At 43.1% G+C, this 12,548-nt stretch overlaps 1 protein-coding gene across 2 annotated transcripts; it reads right to left on the reverse strand.

Moving 5' to 3' along the window:
* Positions 1–801: 801 nt before the first annotated feature.
* Positions 802–5,118, reverse strand: bpnt2 (3'(2'), 5'-bisphosphate nucleotidase 2). 2 transcript variants are annotated; one of them, XM_049011485.1, is made up of 5 exons: positions 4,475–5,117; positions 4,001–4,163; positions 3,802–3,897; positions 2,660–2,821; positions 802–2,434 (listed from the first exon to the last, which is right to left on the reverse strand). In XM_049011485.1, exons 1-5 carry the CDS (start codon positions 4,811–4,813, stop codon positions 2,163–2,165), a joined length of 1,032 nt encoding a protein of 343 aa, XP_048867442.1. In that variant the 5' UTR covers positions 4,814–5,117; the 3' UTR covers positions 802–2,162. The 2 variants fall into 2 exon arrangements, with proteins under 2 accessions (XP_048867442.1, XP_048867443.1); XM_049011486.1 differs by lacking the exon at positions 3,802–3,897 and having other exon boundaries at positions 4,475–5,118.
* Between the last annotated feature and the right edge of the window lie 7,430 nt (positions 5,119–12,548).

Consider the following 12,548-nt stretch of genomic DNA (forward strand, 5'->3'; position numbering starts at 1 on the left):
TCTTTCAAAATCCTTCCTAAATCTGCTAGCATTTCCGCAAACCCTGCACACCCAAAACACCAAACCACTGCAAACAAAGGTAGAGACTGGTTTATCGGGGCACATTGGAGACCCCCGTTAACTGTGACGTCTTAAATTGGGGGAAGGTGAGCAACTAAATAGCTTTGTCCCGACTTCAGTGAAATCATCAGGCCAGAGGTTTCCAGTTATTTATCAGTAACCAAATGACATCTCAGCATTTGGGAGTTGGACTAGCTGGATGTGAAAATACCCCATTTCGTAAGCAGGCCACTACTTTAGAGTCACAAAAGTCTCACCCAGGATTCAAAATGAAAGTCTAACCTGAAAAGACTATATTGTTTATTAAAGTGTTAAATGGAGGGTTATAAAATAAAATAAATTTAGAGCTCAGTATGAATGAGAGAGAAGTCAAAGACTGCCACATGCAGGCTTGAAGCCCCAGGCCATCGATGGCACATTAGCAGTCAAACAAGCTAATTATTTCTCTAATTGAGCCATTTATCTCCGATCATCTTTTGACACACGCAGACAAACGATGGAATAACCCGATCCTATTTACCCTTTAGGCACCGACACCAACGCACGAGGACTTTTGAGCTTACGTGCAAGTTTTCCTGCTGATAAATCGACTAGCATCAGGGTCAAAGGTCTCTCTGGCTTGTGTCACCATTAGGCGCATGCAGGTCTTTCATAATGTCAATGAGATTCTCAAGTAACTGAATTTCACATGGAGAAATAACATTAATCACAAGAGGTGCAGCATAAAATGATTTCTAAATGTAAACACACACACCTTTGATTTTTATTAGATTGTACTTGAACACAGCCATTTGAAATCAGCAAATGAGAACCCCAAACATTTTCAGTTACAGAAGAATACATGTGAGACAGAAGACATTATCCTCATATTACTCAATTCCCCCATAATTCTTCATAGCATGATTTTCCACTTTCCCCTGTAGACCCAACTTCAGGCCTCAAACGAACATCACAGTTCTCTTTCTGTCATTTTGCCCACCCCCCCACGCCACTCCCAAACAGAAACACAATTCAGGCAGCTGGTCTCCTTTCCTGGTCATAATTCTCCCAAAAACCCAACCCACCGGCCAACCAAAAAGCAAGCCAGACGGGTACAGCTGTAGCTTAACGCCGTGGCTTCTACCCCCTCGTCACTGGATGCAGTGGGAAGGGGACTGGCAGCAGTGCACAACGGAGAGCCCCTTCATATTAACAAAAAAAAAAAACACAAAGAACCGCAAACCCAAGCGGTTAAAAAAAAAAATAATAATAGAGCATCTAAGAACAGAAACCCGCATCTGCTCAGTAATAAAACCTCCATTCAACCAAAAAACCTCCCGATGCAGAGAGCCTGAGATACAATGCAATCAACTTCACACAAACGCCGGCCACAGAAGCAGCGCTCACAGTGAACGGCAGGCTGGAGAGACCCCCTTCGCCGGTACCTCGGCGGCATCTAAGACCTGCCTACTTTAATGTGCTTTACTCTTTTGGTGGCACTGAAGACGAGCAAACCTATTGCACAGATAATGGAATCCAAGCGTTAGGAATGTGGCTAAAACCTGCCAGACAGAGTGCATGTACAGGACAATCAAAAACCACTTCTGAAAATAAATACTTCCCATTTTTTTAAATAAAGCAACAGGTCATGCATTTGCTATGACCGCCCCACCCCCCATCCACCCACCCACAGAGAAAATAACACATTTAAAAGTCCCATTCCTGGCTGTAGGAGTGGGGCGTAAATTATTACCAAATATACAGACTAGTATATTGGCTGGGTCTCTAATTCACAGCGCGGAATAAGTAGCATTCAGTACAACTATTAGCTGCTATGGTCAAAGGAACTCACAAATTAACATAGAAGCTCTCCCCTTCACATAACCCACAACACATTAAAATGTACTAAGGAGAGAATTGGTACTATATACTGCAACAGTAGCATGCCAGGATACTGTCCACAGTGGCTGACGTCCCGGAGGAATTTAACCGTTGAGAGGTTCTCCATCATTTAATGTCCGTTTCTGAGAACCGTGGTAGAGACCTTTACTCCATTTTTTTTTTCTTGTACCATATTTGTTTATTTAAAATGAAAAAGTATAATGATCTCAGGGACAGGCTAGTTATCTGTGTTTATCTGCGTCTCGTTCCGGCAGCCGGAGAACCAGGGCCTTGTGGTCCATGTGGATACTAGCTAGAAGACCGCCATTATTGCCCTCAGAGCCAGTGTAGTTAATCTCCTCCCCCTTCAGCGTGGTCATGTGACCGCCAAGCGCCCTCAGGATAGCGTTGCCCGCGCAGATGTCCCACTTCTTCACGTAGGTGATGTGGAGGTACACATCGGCCTCTTCGTACTTTTCGTCAGTTGGGTTCAAAAGTGCCAGAACTTTGTAACCTATGGATGAGGAAACAGGAAAAAAGAACAACACAGGAAGGTTCAGCTTCAGTAAATATTAAACAAAATTAAATTAATGAAATATTTTACTGCAATACATAAGAGAAATATTTCCGATTCATATTGTTTTGAAATTCTTTCCTCTTACATTTCAAGTATTTTACCTCAAATTCACTCCGGCACATTAACCCTTGCATCTCTCAAGCAAAGTATCCGACGGCATACCTGCGCCCCCTGCTGGAAAGATGACGGTGTTGTTGCCGAAGGCCGCTTCCACGAATCCCTTCACTTTGCCGGCGTGAGAGCGCGACACGATCACCCGCGGCGACTTCTCGTTGTACGAGTCCCGTGGCTTCACGTTGGAACCGCCATCGACCATCGCCCAAGCTGGAGGGGTGAAGAGTCATTTCAGAACATTTTACATTTCAGCTGCAGGCTTCACTTCTTGCTGTATAATTCAATTTAATTAACCATGATTAAAATACTAAAAAAAACCTTTATATGCACTTCGTTATTCTATACCACATATCGTTTGTCATCCATATTTATAACCATATTTGGGTTGAACTTCGGGGGGGGGGGTTGGGTAAGGTCTCCACCCATTTAAGGGGGTCGAGGGGGCTGTTTTGGCTGGTTTTGATTATTGGTGGGGTTTACATTTTACATTTAAATTTACGCGGACGTTTATAACTAAAAATTGGAAGACACGTCATGTTTATTCTCATCCATTTCTTTAAAATTACAAATATTTTCAAGAGATACAAGGACACAAAACTAGAAAAATTATCTGGAGAAACGGTAACACATATTTGATATGTGAATGTCAGCACTCAGTATAATTAATTACACTTACAAGTCTAACATTAAACAAAATGTTATTTAAGCATTTTACATATTACTAAACATGCACAGTAGGCCTACTTTCAAAGGACCGACTAAAAATGATTTAAAAAAATGCTTGACTAGTTCGGTTCTATTCTAATATTGTAGAACCGAAAAAAAAAATCACACCGCGTGAGATACTTGAGAGCAGGTCTTGAAAAACACTGTTAAGGATTAATGAAATGCAGAGTTCTGCTACGTTAAGTTCCAAGACTCGACTCCCAGTCGGCAACCGGCAACCTGGACTCAATAACACTTTTGTACCGCGGACCCTACCAGGCTGCCCAGAGTTCATAAGACACACACCTACTATTCCTATACAACACCCCCTTATTCAGCTCTCAAATTGGGGCCAGAACTGTCTGTTTTTCGTTTTTAGACCACGTGTTAGCATTACTCTTTTCAAGAGGTGACGAACGTAATTAAGCATTTTATATTAACAAACACTGGCAGTGCAGATTTGCGAATAGCAGACACAGGCCTACCTGTATACCCAGTAAATGGTTTATGGATTACACCAATAACGGGAGCCCCATTAACCGCAACGCAAACCATCGTCGTGACATACTTTCGGAGGTCCTCTATCAGACAGAAAAAAATAATGATTACAAAAATATTTCGGCAAATGAATGTTGCTTTTTCAACACGAAATATCATACATGCGAAATAGTAAGGGACGCCAACCCGTGTATTCCTGCGTGGCGTCCAGGGGATCGATCCACACAGTGATGCTTTCCGGTGGCACATCCTGGCTCCGGCCGACCACCTGGGCGATCTCTTCGGGAATCCTGCGGTCCCACGCCGGCAGATCCTCCACTCTAGTGTTGTCGTGTTCCTCCGAGTTTACCTAGGGTGCGGGAATTTGACAGCTAAGAGCAGCTAAGACGTAACTCCGCTGTGGATCCCCACCCGGCCCTACCATTGATAAACATACTTGCGCTTCCATAAACATCTCTAAATAGGAGCACTTTATATGATTTCATCATCATTATCCCCTGTTATAATCAATTATTCAGTTTTAAGATCACAAAGACCTCACGCATTACGCTGCTTCCATATGTAAATGATAATTAGATTTTAAATATATGCAATCGAACCATTTTGCGCATTCACTTGCTCTGTAGTATTGGATGAGGGCAACCATCTGCATCACCTCACCTGTAAAGAAGGAAAGGTGCTTTTTATGAGCTGATACATCTTGCGGTGGGAGCTCAAGTCCCCCAGGGTGAGCTTTTCGTCGGCTCCTTCCTTGGTCTCCCCCTTTGACTTCTCCTCTAAGGTGTTATCTTCCCGGACTCGCTTCACCTCCCGGCCGCCCAGCACTGCGGCTTCCACCGACAGCGCCAGCAGCTCCCGCAGATCCACGGTCTCGCGCTGCCTAAACGCCGCTATTCTGCCGGACAGGACCCCGGAATAAAGGTGATAGATTATACCCACCCCCAATAAGCAAAACACGGCCACTCCTAGTGGAGACAGCCGGATTCCCATCGGAGCCATTTCGGATAGCCTAATCCCAAGAGCTAATCGTCCTACGGAAAATGCATTTGTATTTCAGAACCTTCCGTGCAAATTTATGACACCAATAACGCGACAGCTCAACACGATCAGTGCTCACACTGCTTACTCTACTGGGGACAGCGCAGTTAAAAGAGTATCCGGAATAATGAGACCGGCAAATACGTATATGAAATCTACAAAAACAGTCAAAAATACAAATCCACGTCCACGTTAAGCAGGGTGGAAAAGGGTAAAGGTTCCGGTTTCTGTTCCAGGTCAGATGTTAGTCCTCCAATTATTCTTCTACGCTCAGTTCGGATCGAAGGCATTAGGCGCTTTGTGGCGCATCACTGCCACCTAGCGGACGGGATGTTCACGTGAACACCGCGTTAAAATTGTACGCCGCAGAATCCCGTCCAGAAGACACCAGAGTTTTCAATTATATGTTCAGATTAGGCCATTGTCACACCAAATAAAAATAAGCCAATAAGTGCCGTTTTTATATTGTTATATAGCACAGAGCAATATTAAACTTGATTTTTATGTTAAATCCACGATTATCAAGTAAGTTAAATTAACTACATCAGTTTGCCTGCTTAGGAAATAATGTGTTCATTAACGGCTTTCGTTTTCTTGCTGCGTGGTGTAATCGTTCCATCTGTAATGAAAGACCAATTCAACACAAAAGGAAATAAAGGCTCGTACTTTTGTACTTTCTCATCTTAAAATAGAATGCCATTACACAATTTTATTATACAAAATATACGTAATTATATAAATTCACTGTGGGTTCAAACCGTATAATTAGCGGATTTACGCAATACACAAAATTGAATTTTTCAAGCACCATTTTCATTCACCACTAGATGTCAGTGGCTATGTAATTATCTTTCCCTAGAACGGCAAATCTTAGAACTGTACATCACGGTGAAAATGTATCATTCCGCATGAAGACTTGGATCGCCGTCTTTACGCAAATGCAATGCAACACTTTTCCATAACTATGGGTGGATAAATATATTAATTGTGGTTCCAAAAATGGTTTATCATTCAAATACCATCCCAACAGCATAAAAGTATTGTTGTGACACAACTAGGATACGTGAATATATCTGCCAGTGTGCCGTTGTGAAGTAAATAAAAATTTCCAGGTTTTGTGGCTAATAAAATGTGGTTAGGTGTGTTAGGATGCTGTGCTTGTATTTGGAAGGTCTCTGGTTTGAATCCTAAGCCTGTGAGACTGAGTAGGGGTTCTGATCCTAATCGCTCTTAGGACTGCCTGGCTATGCTTTTTATATGTTTTTTTAATATGTTATTATATGTTGCTTTGGATAAAAGTATGTGGTAAATAATGCAAGGGGTGGGAACCTTTCATACACAGACACCTATGAGGCACCCCCATTGTTGGCAACTACCTGACTTACATGAGGTTACGCAGATAGTAAACAGCAATGATGTACAAATGGTTGCTAACAATAATCACACGTGGCAACTGCAGACAGTTGTCATGACAACACATGTCCTCCACTGGAATCCTTCAAATGCTCCCGCACCGTGGGATCTTTGTCCCAGACTTAGTAAATCACCAGAAGTCAGAAATGAGAACACTTTGTTCTCATTACTATTTGCAGCCAGACATTGCATGCGCTGTCGTGGGTGTTTGTCCAGTGCTGGTTGTTTGGTGAGTGACTGGGTTGGATCGCGGGTGAATTATACCACTGACACTCCTGCTGTTTGCGGTCACAGGACAGATGCCAGTGGGAAGCGCTCTGGGACAGACCTGGCTGTACGATCAAACCTCTGCTGTTATGGCAACAATGTTTGCGTCAATAACAGCAGTCGCTTCGTATCAGTGTTATTTATGTTTAGTTGGGGCTATGTTTTTTTTCCTACTAAGCGATGTTATCAATTCATTGATATTGATTTATATATATAGGCAACATCTAAGTAAAAAAAATCTATAAAAACCAACTTCAATCACGCTTCATTTCCATGGCGAGAGTGTTTCAGGTCGTCAGCCAGGACAACAGTAACTTTAATGAATGGCAGACTGTCGTGCACCGTCCGCGCGCCATTTCTAATTTTCATTTCTCCCTTGACAAAAATGCCATACTCCATCCTGACTTCCCTCCTGTCCCTCCTCCCTAGACCTGCAGGGGAAGACTTACTCTCTGGAGCGGTAGCATGAGCACACCTGGAAAAATTTCCGGAATCATCTCAGTGCCTTCTCAATCCTAACTTGACACCATTCTAAATACATCACTGCCATCTTGTACACTATATAAAAGAGAGCATAAAGGTTAACATATATTAACTGCAACGTTTAACTGTCCCATTTTGCCAGGTGTCGCATTTTAGCAACACTCACTCGATCTTTGCGTATATGAACGTAGGTGTAAATAAATATATTTATTGGCAGTCTCCGTTTTTATTCTAACGCTTCATCCTCAAAACGTTTTTCCCCTCTCTTTTCAGAGCCTGGTAAAAATAGCAATAACACAATGACTAACTGGATTACTCACTTAGTTTACATGCTAAATTATTTGTTATGAAGCTTTTGATAAGTTTCAGGGTCATGGGATAACACTTTATCATTCGAGAGAGGGAGCGGATGGATATTGTCACCTAGCATTATTTTGTCGAGTTTGTCATTCACATTTCTGAGGTGTTAATTGTGCTGTTGGACACAGATGACCCTGTGATGACGAGTTTCATTTATAATCAATAATTCAATAATCATTTTCGCGTTATGCCAATGGACCGACGTCAGGGTCTCTTTCGTCTGGATCTACAAAGAACTTTTGGATTCCACAGCTGCTCTGGGATTTCATTAGTCACCTATTTCTTTTTAGTTTAGTGTAGACGTTCGTTATTTTTGGCTGTACGTGACGCTGGAACGCATGTCTGCAATATCTGCGGTCAAGGTAGGACGCTGATGCGTCTGCTTGGCAGGTATCCAGCCTCTGTTGGGGGTGCAGGACAGCACATCATCAGTGTGATGGTGTGTGTGTGGTCCAGGTATACGTTACATTGTGGGGACCAAATGTCCTCACAATGTGATAAATACCTGTTATTTTGATGCTGTGGGGAACATTTTGTGTCCACAAGAGGAAATTGAATTTTATAAAAATCTGTGCCTGCGATAAAAAAACTAAAAATGCCAAAAGTCATGTATTTATTTATTTTTGGTTACTTATGGTTAAGGTTAGGGCTGGGTAGGGGTTACGGTAGTCATTGTTGGGATTAGAGTTTTTCCCATAGAAATGAATGGACAGTCCCCACAAAGATATGACTACAGGTCTGTGTGTGTGTGTGTGTGCGTGCACGTGGGAATATGTTTAAACATCTGAACATTTCTGTTCCACTGCTGATGTGTTTCAGAGCGACTCAGCCGCTGTGTTTCAGTAACGCTTCAGCTGTCTGAGTGCATGTCCATATGTTCAGACGCATGTTTGAAGGTCTGCGTTTTGTTCGAGTGTCTGCTTCTATCTCTGAGCATATGACTCTGTCTTCGGACATAGGGTCTGCTTTGTTCATTAAGCTGGCTGACGCATGTCCGCTTTTCTCTGGTCACCGTTGCAGGTTCCTGTGACATGAGGAGGATCACTGGTGCCTGGAAAAGTGGAATTCATAAATCTGCAGGATCTAAAAACCATTCCTTCAGGCGACGTCAACGAACTCCAGGCAGAATAGACTTTGTAGTCCACTCTCGATGCTACATTTAGGCCATACTATTGCCTTGAATGAGATCCTTGTTTGTTATTTTTACAACAAACAAAGGTAGATTAAATAGAATATAGTATTTCAATGGTTAAATGTACACAACAGGAAATTAGATATTGCAAAAACAAAATTTGCTGCTGAGTTGCGTGAATGTCTTGGATTAGACAAACACATGGAAGCAGTATATCTGTATATATCTTAGCATAAATGACTGATGGTCAAGAGGCACCAGGGTTACAGTATTTTGAGAGGAACTGAGAAGTGAAACTTGATGAACTGACCGCTAGCATCTATTCAACAAGCCAATGCCGCACATTGATGCATATTAAAAGAGTAAATATTTGGTTTGGATTCATTTAGGTCAACTCCAAAAAAAAAAAAGAATTATCTGCCTCTCCACTCATCCATCTTCCATGAAGGCTTACCCAATGCAGGGTCACCATCAGCTGGACATCTATCCCAGGAAACAGTGGGCACAAGCCAGGGGACACCCCCGGAAAGGATGCCAGTCCGTCACAAGGTGCACACTCACATGCGTACGATTTGCCATAGTGCATGACTGTATGTGTGCCTGTTCCCTGTATTGCCTGGGATAGACTCTGCTGTAAGGGACCCTGACCAAGGTAAGTGCTCAGAAGATGGGAAGATAAATAAGAACAGTGATACACAGTTTGTACCTGGGTGTGCAAAACCCCCAAATCCTTCAAGTACAGTTTCAATTTTTCCCTCCACTGAGTTTCCGTATTGGATTTTCTTGTCGGGTCCTTTGTGTCTATACTCAACGCCACACTGCATCGGCACTGACATTTGAAGATATTTCCTCTGTTTGCCTGACCATAACCACCACACAACATGCGCCCAGGCAGGCATAGCAGAAATTCAACAGTTTTATAGACATTAGTAGAGGGAACTGTACAAGCAATTTCTACCAAGGCCCACATTTTAGAATCTGATTCTGGGGAACAGGAGACAGAAACATGATACGGATCTCCATTTAGGTGCTGTAAGAGTAGCTCAGAAAATATTGGAGATGATTAGATACCACCTGGATCATGTTCATGTTGCAGAAATCTGAGTTAGATAGGAAGCTGTAGACATCATTGCATAAAATTAAGCTGCTCAGATCATCGACAGTAAAGAGACAGTAAAGAGACAGTAAAGAGAAAAAAAGAGAGAAGATGCTTCTCCATGGGGGAGATGTTGATGACTAAATGTATCCTGGAATGAAAAAAAATGGTTTTTTGTTTTCTCACTGTGGGAGGGCAGTGCTTGTTCGGGAACAAAGGTCTGACATCACTTATGAGGTCATACAACCACTTATGAGGTCACGCAACCACTGATGAGGTCATACATGCTACTTATTGTCACTGGCATCTTTATTAAGACGTCAAAACGTCTTTTAGAATTTCCCATGGCGTTTAGCAAACTGAGCCTTGGCATAATTCAGTCTTTGCATGAAGCATGTGAATGTGGCCAGAGCGATGCCCAAATCACCGCAGGTGAAGTCCACAAATGGACGATGCTCCATCACAGCAGATATGAGGTGGGACTACGAGGCAGTGACCCACTTCGGAAAGATCTCCGGCCAAAAGAACAGCTTCAGGCTCTGTCGTGTTAGGATGAAAGATGGTGGAATGACCCGCTGCCTTTCCTGGGGCTCTGTGGAGCAGCCGCCAGCAGTGGCTTATTTCCTGTCTGGGTCCTTGCCCTGCATGGAGTGGAATCGTGACAATCAGGCGCAAAGCATTATGGGAGAATTACATGCATCACCTGCAGCCTGTTAAATTGTTGTTTATAATCACTGGGTTCTTGACATACAATCATCTGTTAATAATAATAATAATAATAATAAATGCAGTACACTGGCTAAAAGGACAGACAATGGGGATTTGAATACTGTCTTACATGTTCTCCAAATATCGCATTGGTTTCTCCTGGGGTCTCTAGTGACCCCCTGCAGTTCGAACACATGCGGTTAGGCTAATTGATGTCTCTAAATTCTTCTTAGTGCGACTGTGTGGATGGCCTGGGATTTCATCCAGACTATATCCCAGCCTTGTGCCCTGAGCAGCCTGGGATGGTGTCCAGGCCCCCTGGAGGCCTGTCGGGGATAAACAGTTGGAAGATGGTGTAGTAATGCTAGGAAAACATGTCTGTTTCTTTGATTTTGTTGCGGTTGTATCACAACTGTAAAAGTAAAATATTTGCGGAGGGAAGCCGCCTGTTTCTTCTGACATTCTGAGGGGCACTTCCCATCTCGCCCCTGGGGGCTCTCAGCCCGCATGGCTCTGATGAAACACACCTGCAGGACCTAATCCTGCCTGGATCTGGACTGCGTCACAGTTTAAACGCTCCTCGCGGTTCCAGGGTTTCTGATTTCCCTGAAAAGCCTCCTGTTAGGAGGATACCAGAAAACGAAGCCAACATTCACCCATATCATATCAATCAAGTTAAATATCGTGCATGTTGTTGTTACCAAGTATGTAAAAACACTTTTCATATGTGATCAGAAACGGGGAAACTCCCATGTGAGGAAACGGAAAAAAGATTCCATGGCAAAAAAGACATGTCTTGTGGAGGACCTCCCTCGGAGGTGATGAACAGCTCGCAAATCAGGTTTTTCCTGGCTGAAAGCTCTAAAAACCTACAAGGATTCACACGACCTGCTGACCACACTAGACTTTAATACATATTTTTTTCTCTCCATACCATTTGCTCAGTGCAGGGCAATTTCAGACAGAGGAGTCTCAATTCAGGCAGGATGCATTTTTAGTAATGACTTTAATTTCGCAAACAAGGTTATTTCACGTGTAAATAATTTACCAGCTTTGACAGCGCTGTGCGTTTTATAAGCCGGGAGCCCCACCGCTTCGCCCTCATGACTAGAATGTGCGATTTCAGCCCAATTTGCGGTTGCCATAGTAACTTTGATTCCTCCGCCAGAAGTGAAAGCTCTGAAGGGCTGTAACTGGTTAAAGCTTCACCTCCACAACAGGCCGTAAATGAATTGTTCTGCATATTTTGTTTGTTTTCATTTCCTGGCTGACATCAGCGCCAAAGCTAATGAATGTACTCTGAAACGAAATGAAACGGAAACAGACTCCAAAACGAAACACAACGAAAGTATGTGCTGGAGGTCATGCTTGTATTAAAATAGCCCAGAAGGCCCACTTTGCTTTGAAGACTTTTCCATAAATCCTACCAGGATAATTCGCACACATCGACGGTCGCTATGTAAAGTCCGGCCTTCCAGAAATGTCCTTCAGTGGTTTATTTTCATGCAGTTTCATGCTTAAGTCCCTTTCCATATCTGGGACCTCACTGCCATTTTCCCTAACTAGTTGTCCTTGGGTGACTCAAATGTTGCATCGCAAGTCAGAAGACGATGCGCTTGATTCGCCTTTTAACAAAAACAGGCCTGAATTAAGTAAAAAACGTTTGCCTAGTACCTACAGATAAACTTCAAGCACAAGGTGTAAAGATGGTGACCCTGGTGGTATTGTTCATTCTTAGAAAGGACAGTAGGTGGCATAGTGGTTAAGAAGCTGAATTTGTGTGCCAAAGAGCCAGGGTTTAAATGACTAAATGGGGCCCTGATTTTGAGGCACTGACTCAAGGCCGTAGGTTTGCTTTCAACATTGGTAGGGACCAAATGAAGCCTGAACCCCCCCGAACACACATGGCACTCTGACAATATTGGACATGCCCCTAGCGTCCTTATGCAAATCTACTCCCTTGCATTCAGAGACAATTTTAGAGATTCTGGGGGCCCAAGGCAAAAACTTTCCATGCAGCCTTCCAACCAAAGATGGTGGAGGGGGGGGGGAATTACGACAATTAAAAAAAATGGGAACATCACTGGATTTATCTGGATTGGGGGTCCTGATATGATGTGCTTTCATGGGGCCCAAAATCTCTAGCAGAACCTCTGCCTCCAACTCACCCCCCCCCCCCCCCAATATGGTAAAACCATTATATTGGCGTGTCTAAATAGTCTAAATTAATAATACCC

The sequence above is a fragment of the Brienomyrus brachyistius genome, chromosome 4, assembly GCF_023856365.1.
Source record: "Brienomyrus brachyistius isolate T26 chromosome 4, BBRACH_0.4, whole genome shotgun sequence".
NCBI lineage: Eukaryota > Metazoa > Chordata > Actinopteri > Osteoglossiformes > Mormyridae > Brienomyrus > Brienomyrus brachyistius.

Coding starts and splice junctions, on each gene's coding strand:
- bpnt2 (XM_049011485.1), bottom strand. CDS start 4,813: ATGGCTCCGATGGGAATCCGGCTGTCTCCACTAGGAGTGGCCGTGTTT. Junction 4,164..4,474: donor GCACCTTTCCTTCTTTACAG/GTGAGGTGATGC, acceptor CCCGCACCCTAG/GTAAACTCGGAGGAACACGA. Junction 2,822..3,801: donor ACCATTTACTGGGTATACAG/GTAGGCCTGTGT, acceptor TCACCCCTCCAG/CTTGGGCGATGGTCGATGGC.